This window comes from Ictidomys tridecemlineatus, chromosome 3 (assembly GCF_052094955.1).
Source record: "Ictidomys tridecemlineatus isolate mIctTri1 chromosome 3, mIctTri1.hap1, whole genome shotgun sequence".
In the NCBI taxonomy this organism is placed as follows: domain Eukaryota; kingdom Metazoa; phylum Chordata; class Mammalia; order Rodentia; family Sciuridae; genus Ictidomys; species Ictidomys tridecemlineatus.
In genome coordinates this window covers 214,340,195-214,351,770 of record NC_135479.1, presented here as the reverse complement: position 1 = coordinate 214,351,770, position 11,576 = coordinate 214,340,195, and the positions used below count along the sequence as shown (strand labels likewise).

Here is an 11,576-nt window from a genome sequence, read left to right as displayed (position 1 = left end):
GTGCAAGAAAGGCTCTGGGCTCAATCTCCAGCACCATTAAAAAAAAAGGGGGGGGAGGGGAAGAGGAAATGGTCCTGGCAGTGTGTGGACAGGCAGTGTGCAGCAGGACACCTTTCCTTCCCCTGACCCACAGCCCAGGGCCAGAGCAGCAGGGCCTCCCCGGCCCAGACGCTTCGCAGGCCAGTGTGCAGGACTCCACAAGCCCCTTGCCTCTCCTCGCTGCAGAGGTGGGTAAGGAGGGTGGGAGCACGAGAGCCAGGAGACTGCCTCATCCTCCTTGTACTCTCAAACCCCAGATCACCCTGCCTGGCACTGCAGCCCTGCTGGCACTGGTCCCACAAACTCGTTCCCCTTGGGCACAAAAATGCACCTTGGATTCAGGCCCAGAAATAAAACCCAAATCAGGGTCAAGGTTCTACTCCCTTCTCGTCAGCATGTTTTCCCTGGCCCAGGGCAAGGGGCTGCTCTGCTGCCTGCATGAGACCCAGGAGTGGGCCTGAGGACTCAACAGTGTGCAGGAGGCAGGACCCTGAGGGTCCTGAGGTGAGAGTCTGCACCAAGCCACAGCCATCAGCCGTCAGCAGGAATACGAAGGCCAAGGGCACGTACCACACTTGGCACGAAGGGCTTCAGGAGCCCTGGCACCAGACCCCGACAGAGATGGTGCCCACTACAGGAGGCTCAGAAACCAGGCCCACGTCCCCCAGTGCAATTACAGAAAGAGGGGACACCTGCTTTGTGGCACAGAGCCCTGGACACTAGGGTCAGTCTCCACAGTGGTCTCTCCAGCCCCATGCCAGGCCCCTGGGGCATTCTGTGGTCTCTCTGATGCAGTATTAGGGCATTAGGCCTGGCCCAAGCCTAGACCTTCTCCTTTTCTAGCTTTTCTTCCCCCACTTTTGGCCATGTAGACAATACTCTGGCGTACCAACTTGTGTAGTGTTGACCAAAACCTCCACTACAGTGACTCTGGACCTTAGGGAATGTTCCCCATGGACCTGCCTCTGAAGGCTGGTGAGCGCTGCTCCAGATCCGTTTCCAGGCTCTGCCCACCGAGGCCCCTCCTGTGCTGGCTGAGGCTGTGCAAACTGGATGGGCAGGTCAGCCAGCCACCCCAGCCCGCCCCACCCAGCCCACTGCTTCTCCCTGCCCAGTGGTGCTCAAACACAGGGGTGGAAAAGCACAATGCCAGCACAGGCACCTGTGGAGCCACCGATAAGGATGCTGGGCACTGGGACCCCAGGTAAGAAGCACAGCTCTTCCCCGAATGGGTTGTCCAGAAGAGCCTCTCCCTTGGCAACAGGCACACTATGTCCTCCTCCTTGGTGCAGAAGCCGAGGCACATGCCTGGAATTCAGGAATCAGGAAGCCTGCTGAAGGACCAGGACAAGAGGAAGAAGAGCAGTTTACCCAGTGAAGGGAAGAAGAGAAGCAGCAGGCAGGTGGGGAGGAGGGGAGAAGGGACGGGTAAGAGAGCCACAGCGGCTTGCACAACTGCCTGGGTGGGTAGGGCTGTGCAGAGCCCAGCCTAGCTACCCCTGCACCCCTGCTCCAAGCACATCTCATTCAGTGACCCTGTCTTTTGCAGTCCTGCTATGTCCCTCCTCCCCCGCGAGCCAGGGGCTGCACACTGACTGCCGCAATCAAGGTCTGCCCACTGGAATGAGAGGCAAGCCTGAGACTGAGGTGGGGAGGCACCGTACACCTCCCAACAGGGGCTCAAGACTCAGTGGCCACCCAATCCCTTTGGTCTTGAACTCCTGCTCCACAGCTGAGCATGCTACCCCCAGGCTGGCCCTTCCTGTCTTCCTTCCACACTAGCCCAACCTGCAGGCCTGCTGCAAATAGGCGACCCTTTCTTTTTCTTATTTCTTGCATAATTGAACCCAGAGCCTCAAGAATGCTAGGCAAGTGCTCTACCACTGAGCTACATCCCAAGACCCTTTTTAAATTTTTATTTTGATACAGGATCTAGCTAAATTGCCCAGGCTGACCTCAAACTTTAGATCCTCCTGCCTCAGCCTCCCAAGTAGCTAGGATTACAGATGTGAACCAGAACACCCAGCAGGTGGCCCTTCTTCATGTCCTGCAATGCTCAGCACAGGGACTGGGTGTGCACAGCAGGAGCCCAAGGACCTGCCATATCTGCCCTTGTCACAGACCATGCCAAAGGTGGGCAGGCAAGGGGGCTATCACCTGGCCAGGCCCACCCAGTACAATACCCTGGTTCTGCCTCAGGCCCAGCCTAACATCCACTGTATCCAGGTCCCCTCCTGACCATCCAACCATAACCAGGAAGCAGTAGGTGCTTGGCCTACAGCAACACGTGAAGACACAGTGGGCTCCAGGAATGGACAGCCCAAGAGCTGGCCCAGCCTCCTGACCACTGGCCTGTCTGCAACCTTACTATCCTCTCCTTCGTGAGGCCCACAGAGGACAAGGGGCAGAACCTGGAGGCCAGCGCAAACACCTGCCTATCTCACCGTCCTGCCTGGACATTGCCCGCGAGGGCCGGGTCCTACCAGCTCTGACTCCTCCAACCCTGCCGCATTTTTGTCGCCTCCAGGGAGCCCCCGCCCACGGCTGGCCTGGAGGCAGGAAGCCAGAGGCACTCACCGCACGCCACAGCTGGTGCACCGGGGCTCGGTCCCACCTGAGCACCCCCCAACCCAAGCCCCGGCCAATCCGCCAGCAGGGCTCCCCGCCCCCGCCCACCAGCCCAAGGAGCAGGCTCATGGGCGCGCCAGGCTCTGGCCGCAGCGCCCCGAAATCCAGACCCCAGCGGGGGCTCACTGCGGGACCCCGCCAAGGTCACGGCTGGGGGCGACCCGCCACCCCGCCGCGGATCCGCACGCAGGGCGCGAGTGCAGCCGAGCGGGTTACGTAAGCCGCGCGGAGCGCGTACCTGCAGCGGGAACGTGGCCGCCCGGTTGCCCACGTAGCCGCGGACGACGTGGCTCTGGATGGAGAGCACCCGGCACTCCTCCTCCATGCCGGGCGGGCGCGGCGGCGCGGGGCCGGGGCGGTGTCACGGTCTCGGCGCTCGCTCCGGCTCCCCGATCGCGGCTCTCCGGCGCGCGGCCCGGCTCGCGCAGGCGCTGGGCTCGGACGCTGCCCGCCTCCTCTGACCTCAGCAGCGGCTGCGAACCCGCGAGCCCCGCGCGTCGCGGGGCGGGCCGGGGGCGGGCCGGGGCGGGAAGCGGGCGGGCACCTCAGCGCAAGCCCCGCCCCTCCCGGGAGCGGGAAGCGAAATCCGGCTGGGGCCCTCGCTCCCGGCGGCGACTTTGCGTCCCCGCACGTGGGCGCCCACCCTCTAAGCGCCGGTCCGCATTCGGTACACCCGGAAGGGCTGGGCAGCGCCGTCTGTTCGTTTACTGATTCATTCGTTGCCCGGACCACGGCACAGCGCTCCAGTGCGCAGCTGGACACAAGTCCGTCCCACGCCCAGCGCCGCGAAGGACACCGGCGGAGGCGCGGGCCGACACCGCTGCGCACTCGGGCAGGCTGCACTCTCAGGGCCCAGGGCCCCAGAGCCCACGGGGAGCCGCACACAGCTTTGTGGAGCAGACATCCCCACACCACCAAAAGACGCTGGAGGACCCTAGTGTTCCCCACCAGGGGCGCAGCCTGCAGCAAAGAACAACCTTCAGCCGCCAGTGCCTGGCCCTTGGCCACAGGCTGCCCCCAAGTTGGGCCACGTGTTTGACAGGTTCAGGTACTTGCCCACTAAGGATGGCCTGAGGCCTGAGCCCAAGCAACTCCACTTTAAAACTCCAGTTTGAAACCTGCAGTCTCCCCAGGCCACCCACAGAGCCCTCCAGTGTGGCCCTCAGGCACCAACCGGTCACTTCCCCCACCCTGACAAGCTCAGAGTGAAGTTTCTGGCAGGCTGTCCTGGCCCAATAAGGGGGAAAGGAAAGGCGAAAAGATCAGGGTGGGAACCACCAGACCAAATGCTTTAGCCCAGGGTCACTGAGAGACCCCCATGGCAGCTGATAAGGATTGAAAGGGGGGTTAAAAGCCCCCAAATATTGGAGCATCTTGACACCCACCTAGGTCCTTGCAGGAGGATGAACCTGACCCTGCCCTTCATCTCCCAACCCAGCCTTCTCCTGAGCTGACGTGAGGGCACAACTCCTCCAGGTTGTGGGTCTTGGACGTGTCGCTTTGACCCTTGGGGTCAGTGATATAGACAGCACATGAGAGCAAGCATGGTACCCTGCAAGAGGAGGGCATTGCTTAGGGAACATTTTCAAGAGAAAGTACATTGTAATTAATAATAATTAATCATCATCCATACCTATACTCCAAGAAACTTGGGATGCTAAGGCACAGACAGGAGAATCCCAACTTCAAGGCCAACCTGAGCGACTTAGTGAGACTCTGCCTCAAAAAATAGATAAATGAATAAATAAATAAATAAAAGATACAGCCACGTCAATGTTTATAGCAGCTCAATTCACAATAACTAAGCTATGGAACCAACCTAGGTGCCCTTCAACAGATGAATGGATGAAGAAAATGTGGTATATACACACAATGGGATATTATTACTCAGCCATAAAGAACAATGAAATTATGGCATTTTCCAGTAAATGGATGAAAATGAAGACTATCATGCCAAGTGAAGTAAGCCAATCCCAAAGAACCCAAGGGGGATAGAAGTTCACTGGATTAGACAAAGGGGAGTGAAGGGAAGGGAGAAGGGAAGGGAATAGGAAAGACAGTGGAATGAATCAGACATTACTCTCCTTCGTTTCCTACATGACCAGTGTTAACTCCATATTATGAACGACCACAAGAATGGGAAATCATACTCCATATATGCATGATATGTCAAAATACACTACTGTCACGTATCTAAAAAGAACAAATAACTTTTTTTTTTATTAAAAGGGTTGGAGACATAGCTCAGTGGTAGAGCATCTCTGGGGAATCTATTGCCAATTAGTAACAGCTAACATTTTCGGGCACTTGCTATGTGCTAAGCACATTTTATCACTCACTGACTCTTCACAAACACCAGTACTGTGCGGTCCATCCCATTTTACAGACGGGGAAGAGGGAAAGGCCAGCGGTCACAGGGCTGCTGACCATGTTGCTGAGTGACAGCCCTAGGAATCCACGGCGGCCAGAGTGCCAACCATGCCCTCTTGCCCCTGTCCTGTCCTGCCCTGTGAGACCACTCCCTTGGCTCTTGGGATCCGAGGAATCCGTCTCTCTTTGCGGCTGATCTCAGCCCTCCCCACACTGACCTGTGGCCCTGCTCCTCTCCCTGGGCAGACATAACCAGCACCCTGCCCCCCACACCTTTACCCAGGTGAGTCAAAGCGCTGAGAGGAAGGAGCAGAGGCAGAAGGAGCTCCTGTTCTTCAGGCCTGTGGGCTCTGAGATGCTCCTTGACAGGGCCCAGGTGCCCTGAAAGTGATACTTCATGAAGACACTTGCTCCTACTCTTTTGGACCTTGAAAGATCTGGTTGCTAGTCCCCAGCTGTTACACCGATGTCCCGAGGCTGGGTCTCGGACTAGCCACAGCAGAGTCTCCCGGGAAACACGAGGCCCATGCCCAGGCCTAGCCCTTTCCTACCTCACTGGGCCTGGCCTCTATGCTTCCTTTTGGCTCTCCCGGGGCTTCTGAAACCCTCCCCCAAAGGATGAGAGCCACTATTTAGGCAGATGAGTTAATCGGGCATTTTTACGAGCACGTCGGTAGTCACTAATGATCAGTCCAAGCATATATATACCTTTTTCCTTCACAACTCAGAGAGCAGAGACCCAAATGTAAAAAAACTACAGCAAACCCACACCAAGGCACATTATAATGACAGAGACGAACATACAGAATAAGGATGGAATTTTAAAGTCTGCAAGAGAAAAAAAAATCAAATTACATATAGGGGAAAACCAGTTCAGATTTCAGCTGATTTCTCAACCCAGACCCCCAACGCCAGGAAGTCCTGGAATAACATGTGCCAAGCTCTGAAAGGAAATGCATGCCAACCAAGAATTTTATATCCAGCAAAATTAAGCTTCAGATTTGAAGGTGAAATAAAAACTTTTCATGATCAACAAAAGTTAAAAGAATTCCCAACTAGAAAGCCTGCACTACAGAACATTCTCAGCAAATATTCTACGTGGAGGAAATAAAAGAAAGCCAGCAAATGGAGGTGCTATATAAAGGAAAGGTCAATCAAAGGAGAAACAAAGTCAAGTCAAAAAACAAAATAAACCAAAATGACCAGGAATTCAAGTCACATCTCAATTATAACCCTGAATGTTAATGGCCTAAACTCATCAATCAAAAGTCATAGACTGGCAGGTTTGATTTAAAAAAAAAAAAAAAAGATTCAACAATATGCTGCCTCAAGAGACTTATCTCAGGGCTGGGGTTGTGGCTCAGTGGCAGTGCACTTGCCTAGCATGCGTGAGGCCCTGGGGTCGATTCCTAGCACCACATAAAAAAAAGTTAAATAAACAAAATAAAGGTATTGTGTCCATCTACAACTAAAAAAAATTTTTTTTAATTTAAAACAAAGAGACTCGTCTCATAGGAAAAGACATCCACAGACTGAAGGTGAATGTTAGGAAAAAACATAAGTAGTCTGCAGGGCAGGCTGAACAAAGTTAGCTGCAGGATGACCTGGTTCTTATCACCTGTTTGCTTCAAGCCCAAACGCCCAAGGCCCACTCAAGGCTGAACACTCAACCCCCTGCTCAAGGCCGAACACTTAACCCTGTAACAGCAGGACTTTAAGACAAGACAGGCTGGGCCACCGAGTGAGAACTTCATACCTCCAGGAGTCTGGTGGGGGAGATTATTCACGGAGAAAGAAAAGAGGAAGGGCGAGGGGATTCTTCCTATAGGGTTCATATCCACGGGAATCTTTGGATTTTCCTCCCATCCAGCTGCAACTGAGCTGGGCATAGTGGTACACGCCTGTAATCCCAGAGGCTCTGGAGGCTGAGGTGAGAGGATCGCAAGTTCAAAGCCAGCCTCAACAATTTAGAGAGAGGCTCAGCAACTAAGCAACACCCTGTCTCAAAATAAAAAAAATTGAGAGTGTTATGGGCTGATTTGAAAATTATCCCAGACTGACCCCATTTTATTCAGACACCTCCTCCTGGGTGAACTGGTCCCTCCACCTGAGTCCTCTCTGGTAAAAGCTAACCCTCCACCCACAACTACTTGCACCCTGACCACAGTATCCTTGCTCTGTGGCACTAATGCAGGATTGTTTTTCCGAGAATGTGATTTCTCAGATATTGTGACTCTATGGCTCTTTTTGGTAACTTTCCATTTGTATGAAACGTGCCTTGGAGTGTGATTGCTTCTCCTGCCCGCTTCGTGCCAGCGTCTTGCCTGCAGAGAACGGCCAGAAAACAAAGCTTTTGTCTTCACTTTCAAAGGACTGGAGAATTATTTGGAGATCTGGGAACAGTGCGTTCATAAAAGGACGAGGGACGATGTGGCTCAGGGGAAAGCACCCCTGGGTTCAGTCCCTAGTACAAAAAAACAAACAAAACCTGAAAGTGAGAGTTTGCTGTCCTCTTGGTTTGGGGTTCACGCTGCAGCAACTGCTGTTTTTCTTACTCTCCTCTCTTCCCCACAGAGAGAATTTCAGCACAGCAGCATCAGCGTTAGGTATCTGCATTTTGTTGTTGTTGTTGTTGTTTTCAGTGCTAGGAATTGACCCCAGGGCCATGTGCATGCCAGGCAAGGGCCCTACCACGGAGCCATATCCACAATCCTCAGGCATCTGTGTTTTTAAAGAATCTTTGAAAACTGGCTAATAAAAAACACGGGAGCCAGGCACAGTGGCACAGGTTGTAAACCCAGTAACTTGGGAGGATGAGGCAGGAGGATTGCAAGTTCAAAGTCAGCCTCAGCAACTTAGCAAGACCCTGCTTAAAATAAAATATAGGGCTGGGGATGTAGCTCAGTTGGTAAAGTGCTTGCCTCACGTGCACAAGGCCCTGGGTTCAATCCACAAAAATAAATAAATAAAATATAAAAAAACAGGGCTGGACATGTGGCTCAGTGGTTAAGCGCCCCTGGGTTCAATCCCTGGGAACAAAACCAAACCAAAACAAACAAAAACCTATGTTTATATACATAAACTTATGTAAACTCTCCCTACAGTTTTTTGGAAGTTAAATATAAAAATAAAAGGTATTAAAGCAGTTGTAGAAGTTGGATGTTTAGAGGTTGAGGGTCTGTGCTTTGGAAAGCCTGATGCCTCTCCTCTGTCCCAGGTCACCTGAATCTGACTGTGCAGGTGTCAGAGGCCGCTGAGGCCCCTCATGGACACACACCCAGTTAGCATCCACATCGTGCATCCTGCCCTAGATGACCCATGGCCAGGGGGCCACTTCCAGACCTTATTAAGGACTGCACATACTCAAGCAGGTTCCTCAGCCCTCTGACCCCTTGTCTGGGAGTCAGGGGCAATGACAGCATCCCTCTTGCAGAGTTCTGGTAGGCTTGACATGAGATAGAGAGACACACAGATCAAGTGCGGGCAGTCAGCGAAACCAGCTTAACCCACTAGCCTGCGACTTGAGGGTCGTCCTGTATCTCAGCATCTGTGCTGTGCCAGGCTGGTGTCCCACTCAGGAGGGACTGAATGTATGATGGGTGGATGCTGAGTGGGAGGATGGGGGGATGCAGGGTGGGGGGATGGGAGGGTGCAGGGTGAGAGGATGGGTGGATGCAGGGTGGGAGATGAGTGGGTGGAGGGTGGGAGATGGGGAGATGCAGGGTAGGGGATGGGTGGGTGCAGGGTGGGGAGATGGGGGATGCAGGGTGGGGGATAGGTGTGCAGGGTGAGGGGATGAGTGGATTCAGGGTGGAGGATGGGTGTGCTGGGTAGAGGGATGGGTGGATGCAGGGTGGGGGATGGGTGTGCAGGGTGGGGGATAGGTGTGCAGGGTGGGGGATAGTTGTGCAGGGTGGGGGATGGGTGTGCTGGGTAGAGGGATGGGTGGAGGGATGGGTGGATGCAGAGTGGGGGATGGGTGTACAGGGTGGGGGAATGGTGGGTGCAGGACAGAGGGATGAGTGAGTGGAGGGTGGGGGATGGGTGGGTGCAGGGTGGGGGATGGGTGGATGCACAAACAAATGGATGGGTGCTGGTGGGTGGGGAGGTAGATGGATAAACTAGTCAACTACTTTGAAAAAGGCAATTTCTCAAAAAAATTAAACAGAATTTCCATATAATCCCTCAATGCCACTGTCAGGTCCATACTCAAAGAACCTGAATTGATATCGACACACCCATGTCCAGAGTAGCATTATTCAGAAGAGCTGACAGGAGGGAACAGCCCGAGTGTGCATCAGTGGATGAATGGATAACAGGCAACGTGCGGAGCCAAAGTTTCACCTCGGCCCTTCTGACTGGGCTGAGAATTAAATTGGCATAGTCAGAATAAGAGAAAAATGTATAAATATATTGAATTCGAGCTTTTCCTGGCACAAGAGCCTTCATAGGGAAGTGAAGATCCAAAGAGAGAGGCAGCTGAGTTCTTATGCACGGATGGCGGCCACTGGGGATAGGGGCTGGTCTAACCGGGTTGGCTTGCACAGTGCCTCAGCCCCAGTCCCTGTCCTTGGTGAGAGGGATGCCGCTGTCCTCTGGGGTGGGCAGGACATTCCTTGCAGCAGAATATCATTTTCTGCTTTTAATGAACAGAACTAAGGTCAGAGTGATCTTTCTCATCTGCTGTTCGTAAAATGCCTTTAACTTAAAAACACAGTGCCCAAGCAGGTATTTCCGAATAGTATGTTCTAAACTCTTCCAAGAAGCAAATTTGGCCCGTTGAAACAATGGACTTTTCTTTTATATATATATATTTTATTTTTTAGTTGGATACAATACCTTTATTTATTTTTATGTGGTGCTGAAAATCAAACTCAGGGCCTTGCATGTGCTGAATCACAACCCCAGCCCCCAAACAATGGACTTTTCCCCCCTGATTTTTGGTTCTAGGGACTGAATTCAGGGGTGTTTTACCACTTAGCTACATCTCCAGACCCAGACTTTTTTTTTTTGGGGGGGGTACTGGGGATTGAACTCAGGGGAACTTAACCCCCTTTATTTTTGTATTTTGTTTAGAAATAGGGTCTCACTGAGTTCCTTAGCACCTGGCTTTTGCTGAGGCTGGCTTTGAACTCGAAATCCTCATGCCTCAGCCTCTGGAGCTTGACAGAGATATCACTAGGTTGCTCAGGGTCTCACTAAATTGTTGAGACTGGTCTCAAATTTGATATCCTCCTTTTTTTGGGGGGGGTGGTGTATTGGGAATTTAACCCGGGGACAGTTTACCATGAAGCCACATTCCCAGTCATTTTGTTTGTTTTTATTTTGAAGCAGGGTCTCACCAAGTTGCTGAGGGTCTGGTTATATTACTGAGGCTGGCCCTGAATTTACAATCTCTTGTCTCATCTTCCAGAGTCACTGGGATCACAGGCTTGTATCACTGCTGCCCAGATTAACCATGGACTATTATTCAGCCTTAAATGTAAAGCAAAGGGCTGGGCCTGGGGCAGTGGCAGAGCGCTAGCCTAGCATGTGGGGGGCCCTGGGTTCCATTCTTAGCCCAGCACACATAACAAATAAAGTGCAGGCATCCGTGCCTCTGCAACCGCAAAATACAAATAAACAAATAAAGGAGAAACCAGGCATGGTGGTGCAGGTCTGTGGTCCCCCATGGGGTGTCTGAGGACAGGCCCCAGCGTCTGGGTGGCCTGGCCACCTTCTGTGTGAAGTCGAGTGTGCTCCTCAGCTAGGAAGAGCGCCCCACGCTTCCCAGGGCTGCCGATGTGGATGGCAGGGGGGCGGGTGGTGGGGAGCTCTACTGCTACACCCACCCAGATCCTCTCTTCCTCTCTCGCCTTCCCTTCTCCCTGCTCCCTTCCTCTCAAATCAGACCCTCTGCTTGCCTTTGGCTTTCTTCCTGCCAAGTGTCCTGCTGTCTCCTGCAGTCCAGCTCAGCAGGAGCTGGACACAGAGCCCAGGCAGGCGGGCAGACAGGGGCCACGACCTGGGCAGGGCTTCTTCTGGGTGTCAAAGGCCAGAATCACAACAATGTAGTTCAAGGATCTTATTTGGCTTTCTTTTTAATGCTAGAATCAGGCAACAAAGGAGCTTGCTTCACTGACAGAAGGACTGAAAGAGGCAGAAATAGGTGGTACATTCCTGGGTTCCCAACTACTGGGGAGGCTGAGGCAGGAGAAAGGCAAGTTCCAGGCCAGTCTGGGCAACTTAGTGAGACCCCCATCTCAAAATAAAAAGGGAAGGGGTATAGCTCAGTGGTAGAGCACTTGCCTCATGTGTGCAAAATCCTGAATTTAATCCCTAGTACTACAAGAAATGAAATTTTGAAAAATGAAGCAGAGGGGCTGAGGCTGTGGCTCAGTGGCCGAGCACTTGCCTAGCATGTGTGAGGCACTGGGTCCGATCCTCAGCACTGCATATACATAAATAAAAAATAAAGGTTCATCAACAACGAAGAAATATTTTTTAAAAAATGAAGCAGAAACAAATCACAAAGAATAGATTGGTCTTTTTTTCCCCCT

At 52.8% G+C, this 11,576-nt stretch overlaps 1 protein-coding gene and 1 long non-coding RNA gene across 5 annotated transcripts in view; one reads left to right on the top strand and one right to left on the bottom strand.

The window, feature by feature from the left end:
• Pdxk (pyridoxal kinase) overlaps nt 1-3,139 on the bottom strand; it is a 31,267-nt gene extending 28,128 nt beyond the window's left edge. Inside the window, exon 1 of one of the 3 annotated variants that reach the window (XM_078044747.1) lies at nt 2,906-3,139. In XM_078044747.1, coding sequence (XP_077900873.1) covers nt 2,906-2,992 — 87 coding nt within the window. In that variant the 5' untranslated portion in view covers nt 2,993-3,139. Of the gene's footprint in view, nt 1-1,201; nt 1,361-2,616; nt 2,752-2,905 lie in introns of those variants that run through there. The other 2 variants (XM_078044746.1, XM_021725266.3) reach the window with 2 other exon arrangements.
• Nucleotides 1,104-2,058, top strand: LOC144376532 (uncharacterized). 2 transcript variants are annotated; one of them, XR_013437109.1, is made up of 3 exons: nt 1,104-1,243; nt 1,332-1,438; nt 1,589-2,058. It is a non-coding gene; the product is annotated as an uncharacterized LOC144376532 (long non-coding RNA). The 2 variants fall into 2 exon arrangements; XR_013437110.1 differs by having other exon boundaries at nt 1,332-1,442.
• Nucleotides 3,140-11,576: the final 8,437 nt, after the last annotated feature.